This window comes from Notechis scutatus, chromosome Z (assembly GCF_049901735.1).
Source record: "Notechis scutatus isolate UNSWTSFEM ecotype Mainland chromosome Z, rNotScu1.2, whole genome shotgun sequence".
In the NCBI taxonomy this organism is placed as follows: domain Eukaryota; kingdom Metazoa; phylum Chordata; class Lepidosauria; order Squamata; family Elapidae; genus Notechis; species Notechis scutatus.
In genome coordinates, this window is record NC_142025.1 from 1265378 (window position 1) to 1280180 (window position 14803).

The 14803-nt window shown below is 44.8% G+C and overlaps 1 protein-coding gene across 1 annotated transcript in view; it reads left to right on the forward strand.

The window, feature by feature from the left end:
- Positions 1-3328: 3328 nt before the first annotated feature.
- LOC113427213 (uncharacterized) overlaps positions 3329-14803 on the forward strand; it is a 142447-nt gene continuing 130972 nt past the window's right edge. The window contains 1 exon segment of the mRNA XM_087947292.1: positions 3329-3470. Within this exon segment, the coding sequence (XP_087803418.1) occupies positions 3389-3470 (82 nt within the window). The 5' untranslated portion in view covers positions 3329-3388.

The window sequence follows — 14803 nt, forward strand, 5'->3', positions numbered from 1 at the left end:
AGAATAGAAAGTAGAACAGAATAGAAAACAGAACTGCATAAAATAGAAGATGAAATAGAAGAGGACATAAAAGGGAACAGAATAAAAAAGGACAGAACAGAATACAATAGAAGCATAGAGCTGGAAGGGACCTCTGAAGTCATCCAGTCCAACCACTTGCTCATATTACCAACCATAATCTTTTTAATCGGCTGGATTTAGGAGCATTCTAAGAAGATGCTAGGATCCTCCTAACATAGGATAAAATTCCTAGCCGACATCCTTAGTAAAGTTGCCAGGACTTCTCTCCAAGGAATCTCAGAAGAGTTAACAAACCAGGTTTCCACAATTTACTCTCCGCTTCACAATTAACTACCTAAGATGGTTTCATTCTAAATCCTGGAGACTTTTTAAGCCCTTCTTAGCCTTTTACAACCAGGTCACACAGATTATAGTAGCAAAAATAGCAAAGGGCTTTATAGAACTTTCAATTGGAACTTTCAATTGTGAGGGAGCTAAATTGATCCCACGTATTTCCCAATTCTTCAGGGGATGAAAACTTTCTAGACCAGGTACCTTTAAAAGGGGTAGACTTCAACTCCCAGAATTCCCCAGCTGGCATGCTTTAAGAGGGGTGGGCTTCAACTCCCAGAATCCCCTAGCTAGGATGCTTTAAGAGGGGTGGATAGATGGTTGGCAAGAGGCTTTTGATCTCTGAAGTCCTGCAACTTCCTCTCTGCTGCCAGAATCCATCTCACTTTAGCAGCTGTTGCTTCCCAAACTTGATACCATGACTCAGCTCTCCTTGTCTTCCTTTGCCAGGCAGGCAGGCAAAGGCCGGGCCAGCATCCTGTGGCAGACCTAAGCCGACCTCCCTCGTGTCCCGTTTGGGAAACTGCCCCAATGCAGGGTGGAAAATCTGGAGAAACCCAAATTTCTCCCTCTCCCCCTAAAGAGGAGGAAAAAAAACCTGGTGGTAAAGGTAAATCTGGAGTGGGAAGAAAATTTGGGGTAAAGCGGGAAGAGGAATTGAGAGGGTTTTGTTTTGTTTTTGAACCCAGGTTTCAGTTTGAATGAAGCTGGGGAAAAGGAGAAATAAAAGGGCGAGAAAAACAGGTTATAGCCCGCCCACCCTCCTATGCAGCCGAAAGTTAATAGACAAACAGGTTGGGAAGGAAAGATAGTCTCTCAGAGTGTTGGGATACTTTAAGGCAGGTGGACTTCAACTCCCAGAATCCCTCAGCCGGCAGGAAGTCCTCCCCTCCAACTCTTGGTCATGCTGTAATTGCAGATCAATTCCCCAGTGGAAGGTTGTTATTTCCAGCAGTTGTGGGTGCTCCATCACTGGGGGGGGGGGGGGCTTCCTCAGGAAGAGACTGCCCAGCCAGAAGGTAGAAGGTTTCCTGTTCGAGCCAGGGCTGGACTAGATGACCTCCAAGGTTCCTTCCAAGCCTGGTATTCTATGATTCCATCAGGGTTTTCTGCTTCGATCAGCGGGTTGGACTAGATGACTTCTAGGGATCCTTCCAACTGTTCTTCTTGGTAAATTTATCCTGCTTGAGCAGCGGCTTGGACTAGAATAGATGACCTCTAAGGTCCCTTCCAACTCTCTCATTCTATAACTCTGTAAAGTCTCCTCTTAAATCATGCCATCTGAGGGATTGCGGGAGTTGGAGTCCACTTGTCTTCAAGTTCCTGAGGTTGTGATACAACATCCCAAAAAACCCTTATGGTTTTGGATGCAATGCAGTAATTTTGACACATTTCTGCTACTTTTACTGGGTGTAGGAAGGAACAGCATGAAAGGAGGAACAAATCCCTATAATCCCCAGCCAGAAGCCAGCCAAGGACCCACCCAGTTCGTCTCGTGCGCGTCTGATTTGTTTTTTCTTTTATTTATTAACAAAAGCCACCAGGCCGACACACTCCAGCTGGGTGACTCTGGTTGGCACCGAGCATGAAAAACAAACAAGAAATGGCATGACAGAAAACACACCCTGCAACATGAAACACAACAATAGACAACAATCATGAAATGACAGAGTTGGAAGGGACCTCAGAGGCATCTAGACCAACCCCCTCCTCAAGCAGGAGACCCTTTGAGAATCATGGCATGAGAGAGTTGGAAGGGACCTTGGAGGTCATCTAGTAGTCCAACCCACTGGTTGAGGAGACCATTACAGAAGGAGAATTGGAAGGTGCCTTGGAGGTCATCTAGTCCAACCCCACTGCTCAAGCAGGAGACCCTTTACAGAATAGAGTTGGAAGGGACCTTGGAGGTCCTCCAGTCCAACCCCTTGCTCAATGCCCCATGCTCTTCAGCAAATCCATCTTCTACTTGAGGGGCTGGCAGTCCCTGTTTTCTTGACGCTCCCTACACACAAAGTTTGCATAGACAGGGTAGTCCTCAACTTAACCACCAGAACTGAGCCCAACATTCATGTTACTACTAAGCAAGACAGTGGTTAAATAAGAGAAAAGAAAAGAACAACAGAAAGAAAGAATGAAAAAAAATACAAATGAAAAAAGAGAAAGAAAAATTAAAGAAAAGAGCAAGAAAAAAGAGACCGGGAAACAGACAGACAGACAGACAGACAGACAGACAGACAGACAGAAAGAGAGACAAAGAAAAGAGGAAGAAAATAAAAGGAAGAAAAAAAGAAAGGAAGAAAATAAAGAAAATCAAACAAAGAAGAAACAGAGAGAAAATGAATTAGAAAGCAAAGAGAAAGTAAGAAAGACAGAAAGCAAAAGAAAGAGAAAGAAAAAAGAGAAAGAAAGAGAAAGAAAGAGAAAAAGACAAAAGAAAAAGAAATACAGAAAGAAAAAGAGACCGATAGAAAGAAAAAGAGACAGAGAAAGAAAGAAAAAGAAAGAAAAAGAAAATAAGAGAAAGAAAGAAAATAAAAAAGAAAAGAAGGAAAGGAAAAAAGAAAGAAAAAGAGACAGAAAGGAAAAACAGAAAGAAATAAGAGAGACAGAAAGCAAGGGAAAGAAAGGGAAATGGATGGAAAGGGAAAAAGAAGGAAAAAGAAAGACAAAAAGAAAAGAAAAGAAAGAAAAAGAAAACGAAAGAGAGAAAGAAAGAAAAAGGAAGAGAGAGACATATAGAGAAGAGGCGTGTCTCGTCCAATCTTGGGCCCCGCCCCTTTCCCCAGTCCATCTCGTTGCCTTGAGCCCCGCCCCTCACGCGCGCACTCGCGCGTGCGTCTCCCAGATCCCGCTGGCTCCCCATTTTGGCGCCGCGCGGGCCTTTATCCCGCCCCCCGCGCGCCACCATTGGACCTCCCCAGGCTCGCCCTCGCTCTCCATTGGCCAGCGCGGGAGGCTAACCAATTAGGCTGCGCCTCAGAGGCTGAGCTGGGCGCGCCTCCGGCCTTTGAAGAGTGACAGGCGAGGCTGCGGCTGGATGCTCGCCGCCGGCGGCTTGCCCTCGCCCGCCCGCCCGCTTGCTCCAGACCGTCACCTCCTCCTCCTCCTTGCCAGCTTCGGTAAGCCGGGGCTCCCTGGTTCCCGAAGGGCCGCGAAAAACCCCTTTGGAGCGGCGCCCCCTCCCCCTCCCCCCCGCTGGCGCCCAGGGGCGCCACCTTGACGCTCTGGAGGCGCCCCTGCATGACTGCTGCGGGATTTTAAGGCGGGGGGAATTGGGCGTTGTCCCGCGGGCGGTGAGGAAACTTTTCCCAAACGGAAGGGGGATTTTTTCCAAAAGTCTCTTTGCAATGCAATGCAATTGGGGGTCATTGTGGAGTAGGGGGCTTCCCTCCTCCCCTCCCACTTGGGGAGCCCCTCCCTCTTTGCCCCCCATCTCCCTCTTTGCAATTGGTTAAAAAAAAAGTTTAACTCGTTGGAAAAAAATATTTATATATAGATATAAACTTTTTTTTTCCAGCCTGGGCGTGGGGGGAGTTTGGGGACCTTTTTTGTTGCAAAAATAAAAAAATAATAAATGGAGAGGGGCTTTGTAGCCAGAGAAAATGTGGGGTGGGTGGGGTCGGGAAGGGGTGGGGAGTGGGGGTTCGTCCTGAATGCTTGGAAGAGCAAGCAAGCAAAAGGGGCTGATGCCAGGAGGGAGGGAGAGGGAAGGATGAAGGGAGGGAGGGAGGAAGGCAGGGGAGGGAGGCGGAGGGTGAGAGTATCGGAGGAGTAGGAAAGTTGCAACATCATGGGGGGGGGGGAGAGGAACACCCATCATCCTGATCCTCAGGCTTTGATGGGCCTTGACATGAGGAGGAGGAGGGAGCGCAGAGTTGGCTGGCAGCAGAGAAATATAATACATTGAATAGATAGATAGGGAGAGAGGGAGAGATAAAGAGAGACAGAGGAATGGATAGAAAATAGAGAGCGAGACAGAGCAATGATAGCTAGATGAGAGACACACACACACACACACAGAGGTGGATAGAAAGAGGGGTAGAGGTGTATAGATATATGTATGTATGCATGTAGATATAGGATAGAATAGATTAGAATACTTTGTCACTTTAAATATACACTAATAGGCATACATTAAAATGAAATTTACACTGCATACAACTCTCAAAGTGTCTCCTGTATATGTATGTTCTGGAGTGTGTGTGTATCTATGTATGTTTGTTGGTATGTATGTGAAAAGAGACAGACATCCCCATCTCTGGAACTAAAACATTTATTTGTTCCCTTAGCTTTCGTTAGCCTTTGCTAACATAGTTAGAGTGTAAAACTACCTTTTAGGAGATATGTCCTTTATACAGCTTTAATCAATTTGGCCATTGCGTGCATTGAAGGCCCTTCCAACCGCTTCCCACCTGTAATTAAGTTTTTTGCTTCCCCTCCCACCTGTAATTAACTTTTCAGATGTGTTAATCGAAGGAGGCTTAACTCCTTCTGCTTCTTCCTCCTATGTGAAGCAAAAAAATGGAAGAGTAGAAGTTGAATAAATATATTATTTCTAGCTACATCTATATATATACAAGTGAAATACCACTCATGCATCATCACAAAATCTCCAGAACTGTAAAGCTTACAAACTTGAAATTTGGCCCGTATGTTCTTCTTGGCTTCTAGGGGCTCACTAAGAAAGTGTTTTTCAAAATGACCACCAGAGCATTAGTATTTCCTATATTATTATTAACACGCTCTGATGCTAAGGAGTTCCACTCTTCCTCCCCACCTGAAAAATATCTTCCAAATGCAAAACACAAGCAGGAGAGGAGTTTCAGTTTGTTTCACAGCAGCAAGCAGCTTTAGGAAAGAACAGTTGAGCTAAGCCACACCCAGCTCCTTGCTGTCTCCTTGCTCACACAGCAAATACTCTTTCAGTTTCCAAACAGCCCTCCATTCTCACACACTGACAGGATGCTAGCCAGATGAATACTGATGGATGCTGGTAGGCACAGGCAGAATTTCCCCTCCCCCCCCCCCATTTTCCTCTCCAAAAACTAAGCCCGACCACATAGTTTCATAGTGAAGCACGGGTATCGTGCCAGTGCTGTATAAAGGCACATATCTCCTTAATGGTAGTTTTACGCTTCGACGATGTTAGCAGAGGCTAATGAAAGTGAAGTGAACAATATAAATGTTTCTGTTCTGAAGAGCGGGGTGTCTGTCTCTTTTTTTCACAGTTTTACCTGGAACTTGTATTTTTAGAATAGTTTGTAATGTATGTATGTATAAGTATATGTATATTGAAAAATGTATATATTTAGGATTCGGTTTTAAGGGTGGAAGCCAGCCCCGAGTCATTGAGATGGGCGGTAAAGATGTTGAACAAATGAATAATTTGAATAAATAGATTATTTCTAGCTACATATTTATATATATATATATAGCTGCCCTGAGTCATCTGGGAAGGCAGATGGGCGGGAGGGATATTTAGCAAATGAATAAATTGAATAAATATAGTGTTGTTAGCTACTATATATTTAAAAATACCGACGCTCAGGGTTTTGTTTTAATGGGGGAAACGGCCCCTCATCCATCTGGGAAGGGAGACAGGCAGTAGAGATGAAGGATTTGAATAAATGCATTACTGTATTTCTATCAATATATTTGAAAAATGTCCATACTGTATTTAGGGTTTCATTTTAATTGTGGAAGCCACTGAGTGTCATCTCGTGAGGGAAATGGGCAGGATAGACATTTAATAAATGAATACATTGAATAAATATTTATATCTGTATTTAAATATATATACACACATACATAGACATATATATATATACACACACACACACACACATATATATATATATATATATATGTATGTATGTATGTATGTATGTATGTATGTATATCTAGGTGTATGTGTGTGCATATATACATATATATATATATACATGTATATATACACACATATACATATACAAATACACATATACATATACACACAAACACACACACCTTTCAATGGAGTATGGTTGATAACTGGTACAGATGTTTAATCAATCAATCAATGGAATAAGTATGTTTGTGTGTATAGATGGATAGATGGATGGATAAATAGGTAGGTAGGTAGATATTAGATCTAGATATGGATAGATAGATATAGAGATAGATAGAAATTGATATAGATGATAGATTGAGAGAGATGATAATGGATGGATAGGGAGGGAGGAAGGGAGGGATGGAGAAACCGAGGGAGAGAGATGGATGGAGAAATAGGGAGGGATAGATAGATAGAGATATAGATGTGTGTGTGTGTGTGTATGTGTGTATAAATGAGAGAGAGAGAGAGAGAGGACAGCGAGATGATAGAGATATGGGAGGGATGGAAAAATAGGAAGGGAGGGATAGATAAATAGAGATGAATGGAGAAATAGGAAGGGAGGAATAGATAGAGATATGATGGAGATACATATAGTATGGAGAAATAGGGATGGTTGGATAGAGATACAGATAGATGGACAGGGATAAAGAGCGATAATATGAATAAAGAGAGAGAGAGAGATGGATAGATGATAGATATAGATATTACTTTACGTATTCAGGGTTTCATTTTAACAGTCTCATCCACGGCCAGATGGACCTCCGGGAAATTTAACAACTCAATAATTTTTTTTTTAATCAAAGAATGCAAACATCTGTCTGGCGCAGCTGTGGACCCCCCCGTCGCTCGACCCGAATCCCAATCCTAACTTACCCCCTCCAAACAGACTTCCTTTCCCCTTCCAAAGTAATGCTCCCACGTGAGGCTATTGGGCTTCAATTTGGAGTGGGGGTGAGCGGGAATTCCTTCCTTCCTTCCTTCCTTCCTTCCTTCCTTCCTTCCTTCCTTCCTTCCTTCCTTCCTTCCTTCCTTTCCTTTCCTTCCTTTCCTTCCTTTCCTTCCTTCCTTCCTTTCCTTCCTTTCCTTCCTTCCTTTCCTTCCTTCCTTCCTTCCTTCCTTCCTTTCCTTCCTTCCTTTCCTTTCCTTTCCTTTCCTTCCTTCCTTCCTTCCTTCCTTCCTTCCTTCCTTCCTTCCTTCCTTCCTTCCTTTCCTTCCTTCCTTCCTTCCTTCCTTCCTTCCTTTCCTTCCTTTCCTTCCTTCCTTTCCCTCCTTCCTTCCCTTCCTTCCTTCCTTCCTTCCTTTCCTTCCTTCCTTCCTTCCTTCCTTTCCTTTCCTTTCCTTTCCTTCCTTCCTTCCTTCCTTCCTTCCTTCCTTCCTTCCTTCCTTCCTTCCTTCCTTCCTTCCTTCATTTCCTTTCCTTTCCTTTCCTTTCCTTTCCTTCCTTCCTTCCTTCCTTCCTTCCTTCCTTCCTTCCTTCCCTCCCTCCCTCCTTCCTTCCTTCCTTCTTTCCTTTCCTTTCCTTTCCTTTCCTTTCCTTTCCTTTCCTTTCCTTTCCTTTCCTTTCCTTTCCTTCCTTCCTTCCTTCCTTTCCTTTCCTTTCCTTTCCTTTCCTTTCCTTTCCTTTCCTTCCTTCCTTTCCTTTCCTTTCCTTTCCTTTCCTTTCCTTTCCTTTCCTTTCCTTCCTTCCTTTCCTTCCTTTCCTTTCCTTCCTTTCCTTCCTTCCTTTCCTTTCCTTTCCTTTCCTTTCCTTTCCTTTCCTTTCCTTCCTTCCTTCCTTCCTTCCTTTCCTTTCCTTTCCTTTCCTTTCCTTTCCTTTCCTTTCCTTTCCTTTCCTTTCCTTCCTTCCTTTCCTTTCCTTTCCTTTCCTTTCCTTTCCTTTCCTTTCCTTTCCTTTCCTTTCCTTCCTTCCTTCCTTCCTTCCTTTCCTTCCTTTCCTTTCCTTCCTTTCCTTCCTTCCTTTCCTTTCCTTTCCTTTCCTTTCCTTTCCTTCCTTCCTTCCTTCCTTCCTTCCTTCCTTCCTTCCTTCCTTCCTTCCTTCCTTCCTTCCTTCCTTCCGTGACGTGAATTTAAATCACCGGCTATTTATATCAGGCGGGACAGAGCCGGATTTAGCAACAACAGTTGTCCCAGCCGAAGTATTAAAACGGGGAGGGTGTGTGTGTGTGTGTGTGTGCACGCGCGTGTATGCACATGCCTGAAAGTCCCTGGGGGTAGATTTGAACCCCAGCGCCGAGGAAGGGGGCTTCTCACCCTCCCACTGGGATATTTTTTTAAAAAAATTCTCTTCATTTTGACTTCCCCTGGAATAAAAAAAGCTGTCCAGTTTTCTTGAAAAGTTTGCAAAAAACTGAACGATTTTCGCCCACAGTTGGCGAGAACAGCTGCCGGTCCTCGGCTTCACAACCACGCCGGAGGCCTGTCGTTAAGTGAGGCATTGCTTCTGTGCCCCCGTTGGCCGCCATTGTAAGGTTGAATCCCAGCCATTCTTCAATGAGTAACCCAGTTGTGAAGTGAAAGTGGACGTGCCTCAACTTTACGACAGCAAGTGGAGGCCCAAATTTGGTGTCATTCAGTGAGAGCATTGCCCCCATGCGACGATCGGTCTGATCGCCATTGTTAAGTGAATCCCAGCCGTGATTAAGTTAGTCACCCGGCTGCGAAGGGAATGTGGGTGTGCCTCAATGTACGATGCCAGGCGAGGCCCAAATTTTTCATCATGAAGTGAGACATTGCTTCAATGAGCTTGGACTCATTGGACGGTCTTTCCAGCCATCATTGTTAAGTGAATCCTGGCCGTTATGAAGTTAGTAACCTGGTTGCCATGCGAATGCAGGCATTATTTGACTTATGATGGCAGGGGAGGCCCCCCACAACTTTACGTCATTAGGTGAGACATTGATTCATTGAATTTTGCCCCATTTGGCCACCTTTCTGGCTGCCATTGTTCAGAATCCCCTGCGGTTGCTAAGGGCTGTCCCACGGTCGTGAAACGAATCTAGCTTCCTGCTTGTGTCTGGAGGTCACCAAAGGGGACCCTGTGACCTCAGGGCCATACGACCATCGTACTGTGAAGCAATCGCCAAGCGTCTGAATTTGGATCACTGACCACTGGGATGCTACAAAGGGGGTAAGTGTGCAAAGCCGTCATATGTCACATTTTCCCCCATGCTGTCATAACGTGGAATGGTCGCTAAGTGAAATGGTCACTAAACAAATCAAGGATTCCTTGGATTGTGGGATTTTGTTCGGTTTTGTACTTCACACTCTTTCTGGACTGAGTTAAGTCCCCCTCCCTGTTGGCAACTTTTAAGATTTGTGGACTTCAACTCCCAGAATTCCCCAACCATCCATGGCAACTTTTAAGATTTGCGGACTTCGACTCCCAGAATTCCCCAGCCATCCATGGCAACATTTAAGATTTATGGACTTCGACTCCCAGAATTCCCCAACCATCCATGGCAACTTTTAAGATTTGCGGACTTCGACTCCCAGAATTCCTCAGCTGTGGCTGGCAGAGTAACTCTGGGAGTTGAAGTCCAGAAATCTTAAAAAGTTTCCCAAGATTCCCAATCCATAATACATTCTTTTACTTCAGTAATCACTTTGGAGTGCTAACCAGATTTACGTAAACAAGGAATCTTGGTTTAAAGTTGGCTTGCCATTTATACTGGGCAGAGAAACTGGCTAATCGCGTAAGAATGGCTTCTGAATATATATATATTCTTATGTTTTCGCGGGTATTTATATGTATGGTATTTAGATTTTTTCAGGTATTTCCCACATCTTAATATTTGTGCTTTTATTATAGCGACGTTTTGGCAAAATCTCATCTGCCATCCTCAGGCTTAGAAGAACCCAATACACCAGCCTGAGGATGGCAGATGAGATTCTTCCGAAACGTCGCTATAATAAAAGCACAAATATTAAGACGTGGGAAGATACCCGAAGAAACCTTAATACCATACATATATATAGTCCATGCATCATTTTTAAGTCCCGAGTTCGAACAAAACCACTTTCAGTCGTTTAAAATCTCCTTATTCTCTGTAGTTACAACTAGACCTCAACTTATGTTGGTTCACTTAGCGACCATTCGAAGTTACATTGCTGGTTAAAAAAAAGGGAGTCCAGTCCCTTGTTCACACTTAGCGACCGCAGCAGCGCTCCTCGTGGTCAAGCGGTCAAAATTCAGGCAGCTTGGCATATGACAGTCATTGTGTCCTGGAGGTACCTTTTGCGACCTTCCGATGGAGAAGCCAGCTTCACTTAATGACCAGGTGAGTAACAGCAATTCACTTAGTGATACAAAATGGGGCAGAACTTGGGAAATGTCTCACTTAACCAAAATGTGAGGAGTACCTTTTCCATCCTTCCTGTCTCTCTGTCTCTGTCTCTCTCTCTCTTATCTTCCTCTCACCCGCTCTCTGTCCTCACACACATTCTGTGTGTGTGTGTGTGTGTGTGTGTTTCTCTTGGTTTTCTCTCTCTTTCTGTATCTCTTCACCTCTGTGTCTTTCTGTTTTTCTCTCTCTATCCACTTCACACACTCTCATATTTATCCATCTCTCCCCTCTATCTATCCATATCTCTCTCCTTCTCTCTATCCTCAGTCTGTCTGTCTATCTATTTCTATCTGTCCCTCTTTCTCTCTCTCTCTAATATCTATCCATCTCTGTATCCTCTCTCTCTCTCTCTCTCTCTCTCTCTATCTATCTATCTATCTATCTATCTGTCTCTATCCATCCATCTCTCTCTGTTTCTTTCTATCCTCTGTCTGTGTCTATCTCTTTATTTCCACCTGTCCATCTCTTTCCCTGTCTCTCCTCTCTCATATATATCCATCTCTCTTTGTATCCTATCTCTGTCTCTGTGTCTCTCTATCTCTGTCTTATCTCTACATCTATCTGTATCTATCTATCTATCTATCTATCTATCTATCTATCTATCTATCTATCTATCTATCTATCTATCTATGTCTCTCATTACTCTCCATCTCTTCCCCTACCCTACCTATCCATCTCTCTCTCTCTCTCTCTCTCTCTCTCCCTCTCCCTCTCCCTCTCCCTCTCCCTCTCCCTCTCCCTCCCTCTCTCTCAGACTGTGTCCGACAATAAATTGGGACGTGTTGATATTTTCCCTCCGGATTAAAACTTTGGGCCTTTTGTCTTCTCCCTTGCTAAGCAACCGTTGCCAAATTCGGACTCCAAGCATTTCGTAATGAGTGTGTAATAATGACCTTATTGGCTAAATGGCCCATTTATTCCTTTTTAAAAAGAAAATCTTTTTTTTCCTCATATTTTGGCACGCTCACCCGAATCTGAGCAGCTCTCCCCATTTGAATTGGCCAATGGGGAGCTCCCTGCGAGATTCCAATACGATTTAATGCTGATTTTTCCAAACAATCATCTCATTGTTGCCCCGGAATTAACGTGCAGTGACTTTTCCTGCCCTAACTCCTGAAGAATAATGACAGTGGACCTGACCAAATTTAGAGGAATTTAGACCAATAAGATGGAAATGGGGAAAGCGAAAGGATTGTCGTACATTCAAAAGAGGTGGTCTTTTGACTTACAACCATTGAGTTTAGTCACAGTTCGAATTTACCACGGGGTGGAAAAAAGGGACTTGGGACCGTTTTTCACACTTACGATCGTTGTAGCGTTTAAGAGGGGTGGACTCCAACTTCCCCAGCCAGCCATGCTGTAAGAGAGATGGACTTCAACTCCCAGAATCCCCCAGCCGGCATGAATTCTGGGCGTTGGAGTCCAACCCGTCCAAAAACCGCCTGACCTAGAAGGAATCAATGTGGATAATGTGATTAAGAAGGTGGCCGACTGTGCTGAATTACTTTTCCTACTGCTTGCAAGGGGGTTGAGCTAGATGACCTTTGAGGGTCCTCCCCGTTTCACAAGTCCATGATTCTGGGAGGGAGGAAAAAAAAAAGGAGGAAAAAAGGCCTTCCCAAATGTGAGAGTTTCGTGGCATTTGGTAGGCTTGATAAATTTGCTCCTGCTTGACCAGGGTGGGGGCTGGATGTAAAACGAGCCACCGCTCCCTGAAGAATGGAAATTTGGGGGTGGGGGAATCCCTTGCGGTCGTAAATCGAGGACTACTCGAACTAATGATTCCCTGGAAGGAAGGAGTTGGCCGCAATTGATTGTGTCAATTGTGAGACCAGTTGTTGTCAATTCCCCCCCCCCGTTGTGAAATTGGCCGGAATTCCAGGTGATCAGGAAGTTTGTTACAGGCCAGGATGGATGGTTTAAACGCAAACCCTGATTTGCTCATGGGGCGGGGAATGTTAGCTAATTCCTTTGGCCCTGGGTTCAGCTGAAATCTCGATTTAGCCCGATATCGCCTTTTGAACTCGAGGCATGCGTTTGGAAAGAGCGCGTGGGCTCGGCCGGCCTGTGGAATGTGGTTGATTAACCTTTTTCCAAGCCGGACAATGATGGCTTGTTCGCGCTGGTGTGACGTCAAAGTCCCCAAAAGCAAAAGGGAGCTGGGGGAGGAGGGATCCACCCGGATTAACCCGTGCTAAACTGGGATGAAAATGTCTGCTTGTGTGCGAGAGCCAAGCATTCCTGCTTGAGGAAGAGAATTCCGGCTGGTCCTCAAGTTAGGACTGTGAGGAGCCCTTGAATTTAGGTCACTAAATGGGTCTTCCGAGCAGAACGTTAATTTCGTTTGCTTACGGTCAGAATCGAGGCCAGGATTTCCATCGCTAAGCGGAGACGCTTGTTCAGTGAGTCTGGCCCCATGTCATGACGTTTTGGGCCACCTGTCGTTAAGTGAATCCCTACTGGTGTTCACTTAGTCACAAGGGTTTTAAACGAGCCCTGGCTTCCTGCTTGTTGGAAGGTCGCGACCGTCATAACTAGGAGTCAGTGGCCAACCATCTGATTTTGGATCTGTGGTCATGGGGTCATAAGTGTGAAACAGTCCCTTTTTGTTGTAAGTTCCAATGGCAGATAATCCTCAACTTACAAGACTTCACTGAGCGACCATTCAAAACTAGACCCAAAAAAGGGACTTCAAATTGGTTTTTACACTTAACGACCGTCGCATTATTCCCTGTGGTCACGTGACAAGCTCCCTTTAACCATCGTCTCGCTTAGCAATGGGCTCGAGGGCGGTTGTAAGTCGAGGACCACCATGTTTCCCCCCCAAAATAAGGCCACCTGGCTGACAAACTTAACTGGGGCTTATTTTCAATGTAGGGCTTATATTACGAGCATCCTAAATGATCATCCTAGGGCTTATTTTCCAGTTGCGTCTTATTTTCAGGGAAACAAGATATCTAGAAAATAAAATAAAATTGCAGCCGGGAAGACCCTTCACCCAGATAAATTTGGTCCTCCATTGTGGTCGTAACTCAAGGACTATAAAAATATAATTCCTTCCCTGGAAATGATGGTTACTGTTTTACAATTTGACGACATCCTTGACTTGCGACTGTCCCAGCCAGCGTCAACCGATGACGTAGATCCACACCGAAGAACATGCTGTATGTAAGTTCATATATCCTTCACACACATATGTCATATATGATGGTCACATAGTGAGACAGTTGTCAAATGGGACCGTTTTATGGTGATCACTAAGTGAATCCTGCCATGTTGAAACATACATTGTCGTTAAGCGAAACCCATTGTTTGCTATGGCCCCGACAGCTGGAATTTCACACCCGGGAGGTACGTACGTTCGCTTTTTTTTCTTTTCCATGTTGGTTGAAACTTGGAACGGACACTAAGCAAGTCATCGTAAAGTGAGGACTTCTGGGGACAAGACTTACTGCAATGGCTGGATTCCAGCACATCTGCAATCAGCTTGGTGCAGGCTGGTGGATGGGCGATTCTGCCCCATGGTCTTTGAAATACCTCAAGTTTTTTTTCCGGCCTGCACGTAATCTTAGCTTGTTCTGACTAGCCAGGTTTAAACCATGAATTTTCAGAGTAAAATCTGTACGTAGACTTCCTGAATACAGATATTCCATTTAGTGACTGTTCGAAATCACAACGGCACTAAAGAAAGGGACTTATGACCGTTTCTCACACTTACAACATTGATTTACTGAACCGTTGCCATGATTCGCTTAACAACGGTGACAAGGGAGGTCGTGAAATGGGCGAAAGCTCAATGAACAGCTGTCTCACTTAGCGACAAAGATGTGAGGGTCAATGGTGGTCGTACATTGAGGCGTATCTGTGCCTTGCTCTGCAGGGCAGCCTTCTAGTCAACTCCTCGCCAATTTTCTGTTACGAGAGCTGGCTGCTCGGGCAGGGGGTTGGACTGGATGACCTCCGAGGTCCCTTCCCGACCTAAATTGCTGTGCTGTTTCAAGGCCTCTTCTGAAGCTGAGTCCAGCATCTAGGCGTTTGCGGTTTGGGGCAACGGTGGGGTTGTGCAGATCCTGGAAAGTTGTGGGTCTTTGTAAGCGGAGTTGTTTCTTTGTCTGGTGTAGTGCTGTCTTCAGGTGGAAGGATTCTGGGGCCCAGAAGGCTGGGCCAACCGGGTCGACCATCTGCCCTTCAGTTGATATGGTACAAGAAGGTGGAAGTGGGCTGTCAGATCGGAAAG